The sequence below is a fragment of the Nipponia nippon genome, unplaced genomic scaffold (genome assembly GCF_047370975.1).
Source record: "Nipponia nippon isolate SJK-2023a ecotype South Korea unplaced genomic scaffold, ASM4737097v1 scaffold_1, whole genome shotgun sequence".
Classification (NCBI taxonomy): Eukaryota; Metazoa; Chordata; class Aves; order Pelecaniformes; family Threskiornithidae; genus Nipponia; species Nipponia nippon.
This window is the reverse complement of record NW_028262290.1, coordinates 31,589,795-31,605,210: the sequence shown is the minus strand read 5'-3', so window position 1 is coordinate 31,605,210 and position 15,416 is coordinate 31,589,795. Positions and strand designations below refer to the sequence as shown.

The following is a 15,416-nucleotide window of genomic DNA, read 5'->3' as shown; positions in this document are numbered from 1 at the left end:
ATCTGGAAGCATCACCTCAGTGCAAAACAGGCAGGCTGCTGGATTTGTGTTGGCTTGCTTCCCCTCAGTACTGGCTACTGCCCTGAAGGCAGCATTACATTTTATTCCTGGACTAAACAGCATTATAACTAGATGTGCAGACATGACGTTTTGACTGCTAAATTCTGGGCATATTGACGTACGTGACAAGACTCAGAGAAAGACCCAGGAAAAAAGGATAAAGATGTAGAGGAAGGAATCAGCTGAGGACAGGCAGAGATAATGATCCAAGACTCCAGAACCGAGTAAGTGCATGAGGGTGTCATATTGTACCTGAAATGCAGCATGGAGACCCCTCTCTCATACAGTGTTTCGGAAGAAGAATCTGAAAGACCACCAGATTTTAAGGGAAAAAATGAACTAAAGAGCAATGAAAAGCCAGAGCCAAGGTGCTAAAACCAGACATGCCCAAACTATGGAGAAATTAGATTTCAAAAGCTCAGAAATGTGGGCCTTTCTATAGTCAGAAAACATCACAGAAAATGAAAGCGATAAGTAAGAAACAGGGGGAAAAGCAGAATAATCCTCCCTGGATCTAAGAGAGCTGGGAGGATCAATGAGAAAAGAGGAACACTGACTTACTATAATTAATATGATAGTCTTTTTCTGCCTGTCTTCATAATTAAAGTGTAAAACATGGCTGCATTTTTTCCTGCCATGTATGGTGCTTAGGTATAAATCATCTATGGGCTCGTGACTACACTTCAGTGAAACTAATGACATGAAAATCTGTAGACTTGGGATGAGGCAGCATTTATAATAAAAAAGATCAGCTTGGTGAAAGGAATACTAAAATTGTTTCTATTATAATAACATAACTTCATGTTACTATGCCTCTTCATGTTACTATGCTTTAGGAATGTGTATGATTATCACTAGGTATAAGAACCATGAATCATTCAGTTTCCTAAGGACGTCCCCAGAGAACAGTCTCAAATGCAGACATTTGAGAGTTCCCAGATTACTTGTTGGAGCTGGAGAGACTGACTCAAGGTCTTTCATGGATAAATTGTCAGCTTTCCTGAAGTGGCATTTAAATATTGTTCTTCAGAAGTCAGTTGGAGTTACTCTGGTATAAATTGAGGGTAGTCCAACATACTCGGGTTAACCACCACCTGGGTTTAAAGGCAGATGGAGAAATGTTTGGGTTTTTTTAAATAGCTGTGTCACTTTGCTGTTTATCTGTCTAATTTAGTAACTGTAAAAGTTAGCACTCTCACCAGAATTACCATGAGCAAAAACTATTGCATCTAGAGTAAGTGTTGAGAAAGACTTGGTCATCAACAAGTAGGGTAGCATCCAAGGATGGGATATTCCTACTCATGGTCCCTTGGTTTCATTTCACAGATATAGTCTATTTTTTGATGGGAGGAAAAGAACACAGAGCCTTTCAGTTACCAGGTATCTGTTCTTTCATGCTATTGCAAATCTCTTGGACTTCAAAAAATTAAAAACTTGTTTGAAAAAGCAGAGATGGTTTTTGATTATTCCAAACAGATCACTTAAGGAGAAAGATGCAACTTTTACTGCTGACAATAAATGTTAAAAAGTTAACCGATCTGAGCACGGAAAGGAGTAAACAAAATTTTCTTTTCATTTACTTGTGCAACGTAAGCTAAACATTCTTCATGAAGTTACTATCAAAATGCAATAAGAGCAAATATAAAGCTGTTTTTGCCATGCATATTTTTAAGTCAGTAAGTGCCATCGTACCAACAGTGTAGAGAATGGAGCCCTTAGAGAAATCAGTGATCATTCTTTCTTCCTCAGTCCTTTGCTGATGTTATTTCTTCAGTGCTGCCATAGAAGCTAATGGAAATTTTGCTACAGATTTAAATGGAATACATCAAGGTCTTTGTGTTATAATGAAGAAAGAGATGCCGAAATTTTGTAAGTTACTTTTGCCTTCTAAATGTAAAATACGCTATCTACCTGGTCCTGTATCTGATCCTATTAAATAGCAAAAATTCCTATTTAAATCAGCCATTTACTGCTTACAGTGGAGTCTTTCAAAAGATATCTCACAGAAGTGTATTTTTGCTATAATGGAAAGATTATGATATAAAAACGAATAAAAACATTAAATATTAAAACTGTATTGACTCCGCTGTGTTTAGTTTTGCTACTTAATTTCTCTTGGCTAAATCTCAGTGAAGAGGATGATTTTTCTCAATGACTAGGATATTTTTTTAAAAAAGAGGGCTTCCAATAAGCAAAGATAAGCTCCTAAAAATGGGTTACCCATAACAAGGAATGCTAGGTATTTACTACAGTTCCTGTAGGTCAGAATGGGTCTGTATTGACTATTCCATAGGCCTTCACAACGGGTGTTTGAATGCCTTTGCTACTGGGTTGATTCCATCCCATCCCTAACACCTCTGAAGACCTCGGTGCTGTTGAGCAGAAGGAAGCCATGAGACCGCTGCAGCAATTTATCAGGGAGGTTTCTGCCATCTGGTGGAAAATGCACAGCTGACACCAACGACACCGACATCCAGACCCCTTTGTTTCAAGGCTAGGTGTGCAACTCACCCGCCAGAACAAAAAACGGATTCACTCCCAGGAGCATTGCCCCTTACGAGTCTCTCTTCGGCCTGATCTATTGCAAAATATTGCCTCTAATTTATCCTTAGCCATATCGGCTGCTCCTTACTGATCCTCATTAATATCCTTGTCTATTCACTTGTATTAAATAAACTACTTCTGGAAGACATCAAAAGCTGTGATGTCATAGTGGTAGATTTGACATAAAGAAAACAAGCCCAACCTTGCTTCTTAAGTTTATGGATACTACGTACTACAGCTTCCCACAAGTGTTACCCCATGCCCTCTGCCTCCTGCATGCAAGTCTTAACGGCACAAGGGCCTGCTACTTCTGCTGCAGAGCCCAGAGGCGGTCTTTTGTGTCAATTTTATGTCAAAAGTGTGACTTTTTTTTTTTTCCTAACTGTGTCTACTGTGTTACAGAGCCCGGGGAGGCGCCGGGAGGCCGCCGCGGACTACATTTCCCAGGGGCCGGCGGGGCGGACGGCACGCCCGCCTCCATTTCCCGCCTCTGCAAGGGGGCTGCTGGGAGCTGTAGTAGAGGACGGAAAGAAGATGGCGTCCAGGATCCGGGTGGTGCTGCGGCCGGTGAAGAGTATCGTGGTCCGCTTCTGCCCCTTCGAGTCCAACGTGGAGAGCACGAGGTGAGGGGGCTGCGGGGGCAGCGCCGGCCCCGGCCCCGGCCCCGGCCCCGGCCCCGGCCCCGGTCCCGGTCCCGCGGCGGCCTGGGCATGCTCTGGCTGTCGGGCCTGCGCCCGGCGGGGAGGCCTTGGCCGGGCTCGCCTACCTGTAAGCCACCCAACGCCCTTCCTACGCCCGGGGCGTGGGTTCTGTGCGTTTCACGGCAGGTGCGAGGGCTGGGCTTTTTGCCTTTAATTTTATTTATTCGGGGGGGTAGAGGCTGGGGATCTGTGTGCTCGCAGTGCGGCCTGTGCCCCTCGCTGTGCCTGGGCTCTGCGGCGGGGCGCGGGGCACAGGCCTGCTCCCCTCTGCCCGTGGAAGCGCGGAGGGTCCCCGAGGAGCGGGGGAGCGGCCGCCCCGGCCGGCTGCTGCCCGGGTCGCGGCAGTGGCAGAGGCAACACGAAGCCGTTAAAGCGGCTGTCGCTGCAGGGCTCCCTGACTCGCTGTCGCTGTAGCCAGCAAAAGTAAGACGGTCTGGGAGCAAATCATGAGGGAAATGGCAGCATCTGGTGTTCCCTCTCTGGCGAAGAACCTCGTTTTCCCAAACTTCTGCATCCGCTGTACTTTAGCGTTCATGATCTCGGTCTTTGAAGACCTGCATTTATCAGGGCTTCATAGCTTAGCCTAGGCAGAACCTTAACGTTTCAGAATGAGAAAATGCTGCGTTTGTCGCAAGGGCTCTGTTTATGGTGTTATCAGGATGCACACAGTGTTCGTTCTGTGATGATTTTTGGAGGATCTCTGTGCCTATGCGTAGACTCTTGCATGTAGGCGTGTGCATTTAGCTTTACCAAACCACCCAGGGAGATGCCCTTCTCCGTTGCTGAGCCTGTAGGTGAGGGTCTGTAGTCACTAGTTCAAATGCTGGTAATGGGAGAGAGATGGGGAGCAAAAGCTGCTGCTCTATCTTGGTAATTAACTGTTGGAGAAATCTAAGTAATTACGCTTCTTGAGTGATGTAAGTTCTGCACCAAACAACGGTAAAATGTCATTTTGCAATAGCTTTACAGACACATCTAATTTTGAAATGAACTTAGTAACACGACTTAACTTAGAATGTCTTTAAGCTGCCAGAATGTCAAGTAGCCGTGACGCATTTCAGAAATCTGCAGGAGACCGATGATGTTAAATAAATAAATGCTGTCTCAAGCCCAAACAATAAAACATTGGCAAGCAACTGGTGTATAAAATGAAAATTACTTTCCTGATTTTTTTTTATTATTGTTACTAACCCAGCTGAGAGAAATGCAGAAAGTGCGTACACTGAACTGTTGCAAAATTCTTTGGTATGCTTTTTACATGTTAGCATATAAGCACTATCCATTTGGATTTTTAAGAGTGATTATCTCATAAGAAGTACCTGTCTGAAATTATTAAATACAAATCCTATTTTGTTTGTACTTTTGTTGCCCAGCAATATCAAGATACTCAAATTGGTTTTAGAAATATATTTACTAAAATTTCTATCTACAACATACTTACTATCTTTCCAAATATATTTTCAGACAATTTCTTGGATGTATAAACCATAAAAAAATCCAGGCCACTAATAGAAACTGTGAAGTGACTGCTGATGTGAGACATGATGGGTCTGAACCACTTGTAGATGTTATGTTTGGTAAGGAGTTCATTTTTAATCTTGACAAAAAAGAAGACCTTCTGCATTTGTGTTGTTATGATGTTACTGCCTTCTCTGTGATTTTTTTTTTTTACTGTTGTTACTTTTTTCTGGTTCTAGTCCATAGCTAGGTGTTGTGCAGCTGGGAGGAAACAAGGAAGAGGGAGTCACTAACAGCCCGATGTCTAGATAAATATGTATGTATGTCTTAGTACTACAGTTAGATCTAGTGGATCTTAGATCAAAGAACTGACTTAACTTTAGGGTTGAGTCTACTTTTGTAGTGACATATTTGTGTGACCTTGCAGTCAGGTACCACTCCAGGGAAGTAGTGTAGCTCTGGTTGCATGTAAGAATGTTCACTTTCTGTAATTTTTTTAATGTTATCTGTGGTGGAGGTATCTCAGTCTTGAGAACAGAGAAGTTGAATACCTTTAGTTGCTTATGCAACTGAGTAACTTAGTATGCAGTTTGAAGGAACTGCTCATATGGGTAAGACCATACATGTGCAGATGGACTTGTAGAATGAGGTCAACTGATGTACAACAAATTTCTTGGTTTCCTTTGAGGGTATAGTGAGCAGGCAGGGAACTGATGGTGGAAATTTCATCAGTTCTGGAAGCGGCCCAGATTCTAGGCCGTGAACAGATGGCTCTAATCTGCTTTTGTCCTTTTCTCTGGCTGCATCTTCTTTCCTGCTGTGCTGTAATGGACCAATATGTCATGTAGCCCAATAAAGTTTTCATTATTATTGATTCTCGCTACCTCCTTTTCTTTAAACTTCCTATCAAGTATGGGAATATATTTACTGAATCAGTAGAAATGTCAAGAGTGTTGAATGTACTTCATTTTGCTTAGGAAAGTCTAGTTATTTCACTGTTGAAATTGCTTTTTTCTCCCTTCCTCCCTGCCTCTGCCTTTCCTATCTTTGTCTCTAACTGTGATGTATTAAGACTTAAGCAGTAAAGCTTCATGTTTTTCACAGTGTAAAACCAAAACAATTTATTTCGCTAATGCCAAGAGCTACAGCTCTGAACTCTTCGTTTTCTAAGAGCTGATTACTTTCCAAGTGAAGAGTTTGCAGCCCTTGTAGTTGGCAAACATGGGACTGGAACTTGGATGACATGCATGGTGTTGCATTATATGTGTTTGAGTGTGGCTTTTGTATTTGCAAATCTTGCAAAAATAAATAATTAACTTAGGTACAATACTTAACTTGTACTGTCTCCTCCCTGTTTTAAAATAATTTCTGTCAGAATTTTAGAAATCCTAGTGCTCTCTACTTTTTTACATTATAATCACCAGATTGTGTAAACCAATTTGTTGTTTTGGCTAAAGAAGTAAGTTAAACGGACCATAGACAACATGCTGCTAAAATGCTGAGCCATGTGTGGAAATTATGCCTTCCAGTGCCTTCTGTGCCTTCTGTTAGATGACTTTGAGGGCATAGTATGAGCCATTCTCATCAAATATGTGCTCTTACTATAGGTATATCTAGACAAATGTTTGAGATTTTTCAATAATGCAATACAAAAGTGAAAATTACATGTATTGTGTGCAGTGTAATACATTTGTTTGCTGGTGGTGCATAATCAGATTTCTTGGTAAGTGGAGTACTTTCTAATCAGACAAGATGAACAGGGTATTTGGGTTTATATATACAAAACAGAACTGCACACTAAAGTAATTGTGACTTTGACTTTGTGACTTGTCAATTTTTTTTCCCTTTACAGCTGATGGAGAGCGATTGATAATGAAGGGAGCCAACTTGACAACAATAGAAATGTTAACAGCATTGGGGTCCAGATGTAATGCAAAAGAGCTTAAGGAAGAACAGAAAAGCAAGAAGAAGAGTCCTTGAAGAACAGAAAAACAATTGTGTTTGCATTTACATGTGTTAAAAACAGCAGGCTGCACAGAAGGCTTTTCTCCTATGCAACAAAATCTGAAAGAGAGAGGTGGCCAAAACACTGACCAGTTTAACATGCAGCAGAACAAAACATTTAAATGTTCCCTCTCTTCACCTGAAGGAAAACAACAAATCTTCTAACACTAGCGGGTCAGAGTGGCTTAAGATGCATGAATGTGTCTTTCCATGCAGCTGCCTCTCAGTCGTCTGCATGTCGGACTAATATCACATGTATTTGCATATAAATGTAAATAATGCACATTAGCTATTAAATTAATATTACAGTGAAGACAAATCTCTTTAGACATTATTTCCTACAAAATTTCTATACAGTGGAATGGAAAATATTATTAGAGTGGTTATTATTTTTGAAAATCATTAAATACAAAAATTTGAAGAAAACTTTTAAAGTATTCATCATTGACTTAGCTGAGGGACTGCAAATACAAAAGCGGATTTTGTAACACTATGTTTGTAACACATCTGTTGCTAAGTCCCTGCCATTTTCTTCCACTCTTTTTCAAGAAAGTGTGAAATTTGCTAAATATAAATTTCGCTCAGCAATTAAAGTAACAAGGTAATGGGACTGTGAACACACAGTAGAGCTACTCATCCTGCATAAAAGTAGCTAAGTTTAGCTCAAAGGGAAAGGTAAGTTAGGGGGATTTGTTGACAATTGGAGAAAAGGGCTATCTTTGAAGTTCAGTTTTGTAATATTTTTGTCACTCACTTTTGGGAGATTTCATTAAATATTTTATAAAGATCAAAGGGAGAACTTTATTTGGTGTTTATAGCCCTATGCCCAGCCCTATTATTTATTAAAGTGCATGCTTAGGTGTCTCAACTGTATTGCAGAGCTCTGTGAGTTTGCAGGGGCTGATCTCTCCTCAGGCTGTGCAGGTGAAGGTGTCAACTGCACATGTATTTCATGTACATCGGTTTTGTTCTAGTTCAATTCATAATGAAAATGTAATTAAAGTTTTGAAAATTGCAGGGCATTAGTTCTACCTGTTCTTAATCAGATGACCGACTTCTATAAAATTGTAGTACATATATTTCCAAAGTTAATTTGGCAGCAGATTTAGGGCACAAATCTGAAACTAGTTCTACCTTACTTTTGCCGAGATTTGTAAATGGACGCTGTCCTTTCTGAAAGCAACATTGTTTTAAATAGCACTGTCAAGCTAGTTCTTTGCAACTTCTTCACCAGGATGCTGAAGTCAAGGTGATAGCTTATGTTGGAGAATCAGAGCTGTGCTAAAGACGTTTGATGATATTTTATGGTGGCCTCCTCCGTGTGTTTGCAACAAAAAAAAGAGAGCGAGATAAGATGACTGGGGCAGATGGGTCAATGAAATTGAGACATGGGAACAATAGATGTGAATGACTTAGTCTGGGATGAATACCTTCTCTGCAGTCTGTTATTCTTTTTTTTATTAGGCCACCAACTCTTCCGAGTGGTTTCAGAGTGCTGAGCTCCCTTCCAGTGGAGGAGTTACAAAACGGTTTGAGAGGATTTAAAATCCTGTCAAGCTAGAAGAGTATCCTAGAAAGGGGACCAAATAGAAATAAGGCTGTTCAAAGGACAGTTTTGGTTTCTTTTTTTTTTTTTTCTTCCCCAGATTAGAAGAACATCGTATAGCATGACTTTACCTGAAGAAGCCTTACAGGGGAAGTTAGAATTGTTCAAGTGGAAACACTGCAGAATTATTCATTCCCCAGTTAATCGTAGAATCATAGTTTGCATTGGTTGGAAGGGACCTTTAAAGGTCATCTAGTCCAACGCCCCTGCAATTGGCAGGGACATCTACAGCTAGATCAGGTTGCTTAGAGCCCCGTCCAACCTGGCCTTGAGGGTTTCCAGAGATGGGGCATCTACCACCTCTCTGGGCAACCTGTGCCAGTGTTTCACCACCCTCATCGTAAAAAATTTCTTCCTTATATCTAGTCTGAATCTACCTTCTTTTAGTTTAAAACCATTACCCCTTGTCCTGTTGCAACAGATCCTGCTAGAAAGTTTGTCCCCATCTTTCTTGTACGCCCCCTTTAAGTACTGGAAGGCTGCTATAAGGTCTCCCTGCAGCCTTCTCTTCTCCAGGCTGAACAACCCCAACTCTCTCAGCCTTTCTTCATAGGAGAGGTGCTCCATCCCTCTGATGATTTTTGTGGCCCTCCTCTGGACCTGCTCCCACAGGTCCATGTCCTTCCTGTGCTGAGGACCCCAGAGCTGGATGTAGTACTCCAGCTGGGGTCTCACCAGAGCAGTAGTAGAGGGGCAGAATCACCTCCCTCGACCTGCTGGCCACGCTGCTTTTGATGCAGCCCAGGATACGGTTGGCTTTCTGGGCTGCAAGAGCACATTGCTGGTTTATGTCCAGCTTTTCTTCCAGCAGTAACCCCAAGCCCTTCTTCTCAGGGCTGTTCTCAATCCCTTCATCCACCAGTCTGTATTGATACCGGGGATTGCCCCAACCCAGGTGCAGGACCTTGCACTTGGCCTTGTTGAACCTCATGAGGTTCACATGGGACCACTTCTCAAGCTTGTCCAAGTCCCATCCCTCAGGCCTGTCAACTGCACCACTCAGCTTGGTGTCATCTGCAAACTTGCTGAGGGTGCACTCGATCCCACTGTGTGTGTCGTTCATGAAGATATTGAACAGCACTGGACCCAATACAGACCCCTGAGGGACACCACTTGTCACCAGTCTCCATCTGGACATAGAGCTGTTGACCACTACCTTCTGGATGCGACCATCCAACCAATTCCTTATCCACTGCACAGTCCACCCATCAAATCCGTCTCTCTCCTATTTAGAGAGAAGAATGTTGTAGGGGACTGTGTCAAAGGCCTGACAGAAGTCCAGGTAGATGACATCCGTAGCTCTTGCCTTGTCCACTGATGTAGTCACTATTGTAGAAGGCCACTAGGTTGGTCAGGCAGGACTTGCCCTTGGTGAAGCCGTGCTGGCTGTCCCTAATCACCTCCCTGTCCTCCATGTGCCTTAGCATAGTTGCTAGGAGGCTCTGTTCCATGACCTTCCCAGGCACAGAGGTGAGGCTGACAGGTCGGTAGTTCCCAGGGTCCTCCTTTCTACCCTTTTTAAAAATGGGTGCAATGTTTCCCATTTTCCAGTCCCCAGGGACTTCACCTGACTGCCGTGGCTTTTCAAATATCATGGAGAGTGACTTGGCAACTACATCAGCCAATTCCCTCAGGGCTCTGGGATGCATCTCATCAGGTCCCACAGACTTACGTATGTTCAGGTTCCTCAGGTGGTCACGAACCTGATCTTCTCTTACAGTGGGAGGGACTTTGCTCCCCCAGTCCCTGCCTTGTGGTCCATCCACTCAAGAGGTGTGGGAGGAGAGGTTGCCAGTGAAGACTCAGGCAAAGAAGTTGTTGAGTACCTCAGCCTTCTCCTCGACCGTTGTTACCAGTTTGCCAGTTTTGCTCATCAGTGGGGGTACGCTTCTTTGACTTTCATGTATACATATGCTCAAAAGCCCTTTTACTGTAATATATCAGTGATTTTTGTGATTTTTTTGTTTTAGTTTTTTCTTTGACAGTTTGTACAACAATGTCAGTGTGTAAAATGTGTTTAAATGTGAAGCACTTACGTCCATCTTAAACAATTAGCAATCTGTAAGCACTTAAAGAGTAAAATAGGGGTTAAGTAATATTAAGTTTCTATAGTGTTTATATTGGCCCAAGATTGGGGTTTATATTTATGAAGAGAAAAGGGAGAAAAATGAAGATCCTATTTCAGGCTTTTTAGACCCAAAATAAATCCTCTTCACTGTTGAAGTAAGGTGTTTTTTTTTTTTCTTTAGTTGCATGGATAGGCATCCTGCTCTGTAAAGACATGCTCTTACTAGGGGCTTTCATTTGAACCCAGAGATGTCCAGCCTTTTTACTTAGGTTAGGCCAAAGGCCTGTAATGTAGCTGTTGAGAGACGACTGACAATTCAGTGGGTGAGACGTTAGCTGATGCTGCTTTTGCTGTGTGTGCCGGTAGCTGCAATTTGCAGTGGTAAAACTCTGATACGTTTTGTGCATGAAAAAGAAGTAATGACTAGGATTTGAATATGTAAGGTATAAAGGAAAACATACAGGACAGAACAATAAAGCTAAAAATGTGCATTCTTAAGACTACAAGATATCGAAGTGATAGAAACAAGCAATATGGGCAAGGAGGTACTCCTCTGGTGATTATTATGCTAATATGTAGAAAATTGCTCTCCCTGTACCATGTAGATAAAGGTACTAATTTATTTTTCAAGTATGTCGAAGATAATCTTTAATGAATTTCTTCTCTAAGCATTTAGATAACTTTGCTGCAAGCTGTTCATACGGTATCAATTTCTGCTGCTGATTGACTGAAACAAAGCCAAGCGACCTGCTGCTCTGACATCTTCCTGACATGCACAGTCTAGGGCTGTGGATGGAGAGGGTATTAAGGTCAGTCATGCAGAACAAAGCAGGGCTGAGTGAGCATTGACTTTGCATGTTATTATTCTCTAGCACACTAATCTTGATTACTATACCCCACCTAAAATGTGGGTGCTTGCCTAAATATAAAAGGAACTGGAACAGGCCCTAAAAACACTAAGATTAACTAAATACAAACACCACGTCCATGTAGGGTGCCTGATAGCAGGTGATGACGTTAAAATGTCCAGATCTCTAATACCTGGAGATTTAAAACAATGATTAGAATAATCTTAGACCTCTTTATCGTACAAATACCTGTTTATTTAGAAGTTCTTGTCAATGCATAGGGAAAATAGTCCTGAAACAGATGAATGTGCCATTCAGATAACATTAGCTGCTCAGGGTACTCCCTTTTTAAATATCTGCAGCATTGCTTTTAGAAAAAGATAATGGTATCTTTATTAAAGATTTCAACCAGGAGCAGCAGTGTTAGCGAACATTTTCACAGCAAATTTTAACTATTAGCTGGCCTGAATAAGTACAAAATTGCAATGTTCCGATGCCTTTCTTGCAAGGTAGAGACAAGTAGAAACATGCTATCAGAGGCAGTTCATGCATGCCAGTGCAAATTCTGTTCTTTGTTGTTTGCAGGGCTCACAATTCGGGCAATTTCGTGCTACACGTTGTAGAAAAAGCTGAGTGAAATACAGTATTGCTGTGCAAACCCCACTTGAGGAGTGGAAGATGCTTTAAATCTCAATTATTTTGAAAATGTTGCAATCATCTAATACGTTTTTGCTGTTTGTGAACATGCAAAAGGTGTCATCTACTAATTTCAGAAAATTGCCCACAAGTAAGAAAATTGCCCTGTTGGATGTGGAAGAATGCATTAGTTTTGGTTGGCTTTGCCTAGTTCTTCACCTCTACTATATATGAATTTTGAATGACCAAGGAGTTTATATGGTGTAAGGAAGCCAAAAAAAAAAAAAAAAGTAAATATCCTTGGACTGTATTTAGCACTTCTTAAGACTTTTACTCACAAATTTATATCTTCTGTGTGCGTGCTCTCCCTGTGCAGGTGTACACACCCCTTGCAGTTTAAGAATTGCTGGCTTACTGCCCACCTCATCAACTAAATGCGCAACCATTTTCCCTGGATGCCGGGCCCTGCTTCTCCACTGAGTGGTTTGGAGCCACCTTCAGACTGACAGGACACGTATCAGCAGTCCCTCTCCCAGCTGCACTTCCCTCCCTTCTCCTTCTCCTGGTGTAATAGCCTTTTTCCTTCCTGGTACTATTTGATCTCATCCAGTCTCACCTTTTCTCCCCGGAAGGCCCGAGTCACTTTTCTGAGCATTTTTTATCATCTGCTAAGAGCTTGCAGTAGCTTCAAGCAGCCAAGGTGCTTTGCTCCTGGTAGACGACTACTTGTTCTCCTCTTCCCGCTCAACCTCGCTCTGTATGCTGAGAAACATCGGGGCAGAGCAGCACGAACGGTAAGAGGTGCTACTTTGCTTCTGATCATCTTTAACTTAACAACAAATTGTCTTTACATTGAGCTGGCCTTCTCAAGATTTCACAAAACTAAGGCTGTGCCCAGGGATAGATGTTAGAGGTGTGAGGGCAAAGGAGTTGCTGACCTGTTTTGATCGTGCCTCGTTAAGTTTCAAAGTGGTGCTTGAAAGCAGGGTTAAGGCGAGCGTAGAGACTCTGCTTGACTTAAAGCAGTCTCTTACTTACTGGCAGTGTTGTCAGCAGAGGTTAATAGCATATTAAAGGAGATCTCTGCATTGTGCTTCACTGGATGAGGCAAGTTTGACTTGCTTACATACGAAAAGAACATTTCTTTTAAGACAAAGTAGCTGGAAAAGTGGACCAGCAGATCTGTTTGTGAAGGGAATGCTCAGTCAATAGGAGCAAAACCTGGGGAAGAGGAGTCCTTCATGTGCAGGTTTTCACAACTCAGACTGGCAATCCCTGCAGGAAGTTCAGGGGACAGGCAGGAGGCAAAGCAGCAGGTTCCTTCCTTGCTCAGGCACTACTTCTCTGTTTCTTTTGACTTCTCCACCCTTTTTTAGCAAGGAGTCAAAGACCAGCCTTACTGTAAAAATAGCATGGTCAGCATGCAAAGCCAGCAAACTTGTCATCTCAAACACAATTCTTGCACAGATTCACTGAATTGGCTTTTCATTACTGGTGAATCTGAGTGGTTCAAATCACTTGCACGAATAAAAGAAACAATAATTATTTTCATGGAGTTTTTAAAGTCTCTTTTTCTAGGTGGGGCTTTATAGAACTTGTCTTCAAAATCCACTTCTCAAATGAATTTCAAAGTATTTACTGGAAATGGCAAATTTAAGAATCAGATTATTAATTCTTCCTTTCCTTCACATAGCTAGGTCAGTGTCAAGTCAAGCTGCACATAAAAGAAAAAGTGCCAGAATCAGTACCAGAAACTATCTTGTGGCAGAAGCATAGGAAAAATCAGGGAACTGCAATTTAATTTCTTACCTCCTTATGGATTTTCTCTGGCCTAGATGTTAGATACGCAAGGTCACATCTTGAGAAGGAATCAAGGATGTAAACCCAAACACCATGAGGCTTTTCAAGTCTAGAAGAGCAAACTGGAGAATACCTGTCGGTCCTGCATGGTTGCCTGAGATGCCAGAGGCAAGAACTTTCTTAGAAGATCCTTTGAACACGAGTCATGTAGTCAACATGCTTGGCAAACTTAGTGTGTTGGCAATGGGAATGGAATAATAGTAAAAAATAGCATTAACTTCCAAATGGTTTTCTCTAGGTTCTTCAACAGTCTGTGAAAGAGGAGGTCTCTTCTGAAAGGTGAGTCAGAACTGGAAGCTAATGCTTGAGCGACACCCCGGAGACTCTGTCTCTTCCCGCTGCGTGCAGGTGTGAGGAGACTTGTGATTTTTGGCAAAAGCTATCCTTCACCAACAGGGCCCCGAGGATCTATTTCACACCTACGCCCCTGTCACCCCAGGATGAAGTCCCTTGTGAGCCCTGATCTGGCAGACCGGCTACACATATGCCTAACACCTTATGAGAGGGTTTTGCGCAACATGAAGAGCAGCAGTTGCGGTCCCTCTCACTCCAGTGCTGCTGGGAAAGGTGTTGGTGTCCACATCACGCTGAGAAGACCCTTCTTCTGTAGAGGACCAGTGTCAGGCTCTGCCCTCCAGATTTCTATAGCTGTCATGCTCTCTTTGGTGACATCCTGAGGATGAAAAGTAGTGTAATCGTTATAACTATAAATTAAACCTTTTTCCTGAGGTTACCTTCACAGTGGTCGATTAATATCCTTAGTAATGAAACTCTACTTATAATATGCAATCAAAAAAATAATGCTAAATCTTTATACACCCCTTCCAAAACCCAGTGGACACATCTGTAATTTGTGATTCTAAATTTCATAGGCTAATTACTCATCATTGGTAGAAATATTTCTTTTGTCATTATTTATTCCAAATCATTTTGCCATTCCTTGTCCTTGCCGTTATGTCCTTATTGTTCCAGACCACCTAGAAAGGACAAAGTCGAGGGTTTTATTTGGCTTTATTTATAGAGCTTTGGGATAATTTTTTGTACATCTGAGGTTTCTAAAAAGCCACGCCAGAGTATTATCTTTCTGAAAGTCTCCTCTGTGAGCAGGTATCCCCTGCTAATACGCTTTTGTTTTATGCAGATCAAAGGCCTTTTCTGTGCTAAAGCTACAGCTATGGACAATTTGTAGTCATCCTGATCTCTTTTTTAACCTTGTAATGACTATGCTGATTATCAAATTCTGAAGATAAATAAAAATATTTTTATGCTAATATGTGTGGATGTTTGCCATTCAGGGTAGATACTGCTGCTAAATAAAGAGGGTTTTAAAAAGCTTCCAAAGTTAGACACATGCTCGTATATCTGCAGTCACTGTGAGCTGGGCTGGAACTGACATCAGGTCATTTTTGTCTGGAACGAGGAAAATGAAGCCTGATGTGCTCTTTCTGGTCACTGTAGGCTCTGGAGCTTTCCCTCCTGTCATTTAGGCAGGGTACAACTGGTGAGCTGTCACACCATTGCCACAGTAAACTTTGCCCTCGATGTAAGCATTTCCCTTTAAACTTGCTTTGAACATGCTGCTGACAGCGTACAGGACATATGCTGAGGCTGCCGGCGTGTTAATTGCATTA

At 42.0% G+C, this 15,416-nt stretch overlaps 1 protein-coding gene across 1 annotated transcript; it reads left to right on the top strand.

Moving 5' to 3' along the window:
* Positions 1 to 3,093: 3,093 nt before the first annotated feature.
* On the top strand, positions 3,094 to 7,193 carry MRPL53 (mitochondrial ribosomal protein L53). Its single transcript, XM_087750889.1, has 3 exons — positions 3,094 to 3,227; positions 4,770 to 4,882; positions 6,616 to 7,193. Exons 1-3 carry the CDS (start codon positions 3,139 to 3,141, stop codon positions 6,741 to 6,743), a joined length of 330 nt encoding a protein of 109 aa, XP_087607015.1. The 5' UTR covers positions 3,094 to 3,138; the 3' UTR covers positions 6,744 to 7,193.
* The last annotated feature ends 8,223 nt before the right edge of the window (positions 7,194 to 15,416 follow it).

What these genes read in the sequence shown, in the direction of transcription:
- MRPL53 (XM_087750889.1), top strand. Translation starts at nt 3,139, where the DNA reads ATGGCGTCCAGGATCCGGGTGGTGCTGCGGCCGGTGAAGAGTATCGTG. An exon ending in TCCAACGTGGAGAGCACGAG is followed by an intron (nt 3,228 to 4,769) that starts GTGAGGGGGCTG and finishes ATATATTTTCAG; the next exon opens with ACAATTTCTTGGATGTATAA. An exon ending in ACTTGTAGATGTTATGTTTG is followed by an intron (nt 4,883 to 6,615) that starts GTAAGGAGTTCA and finishes TTCCCTTTACAG; the next exon opens with CTGATGGAGAGCGATTGATA.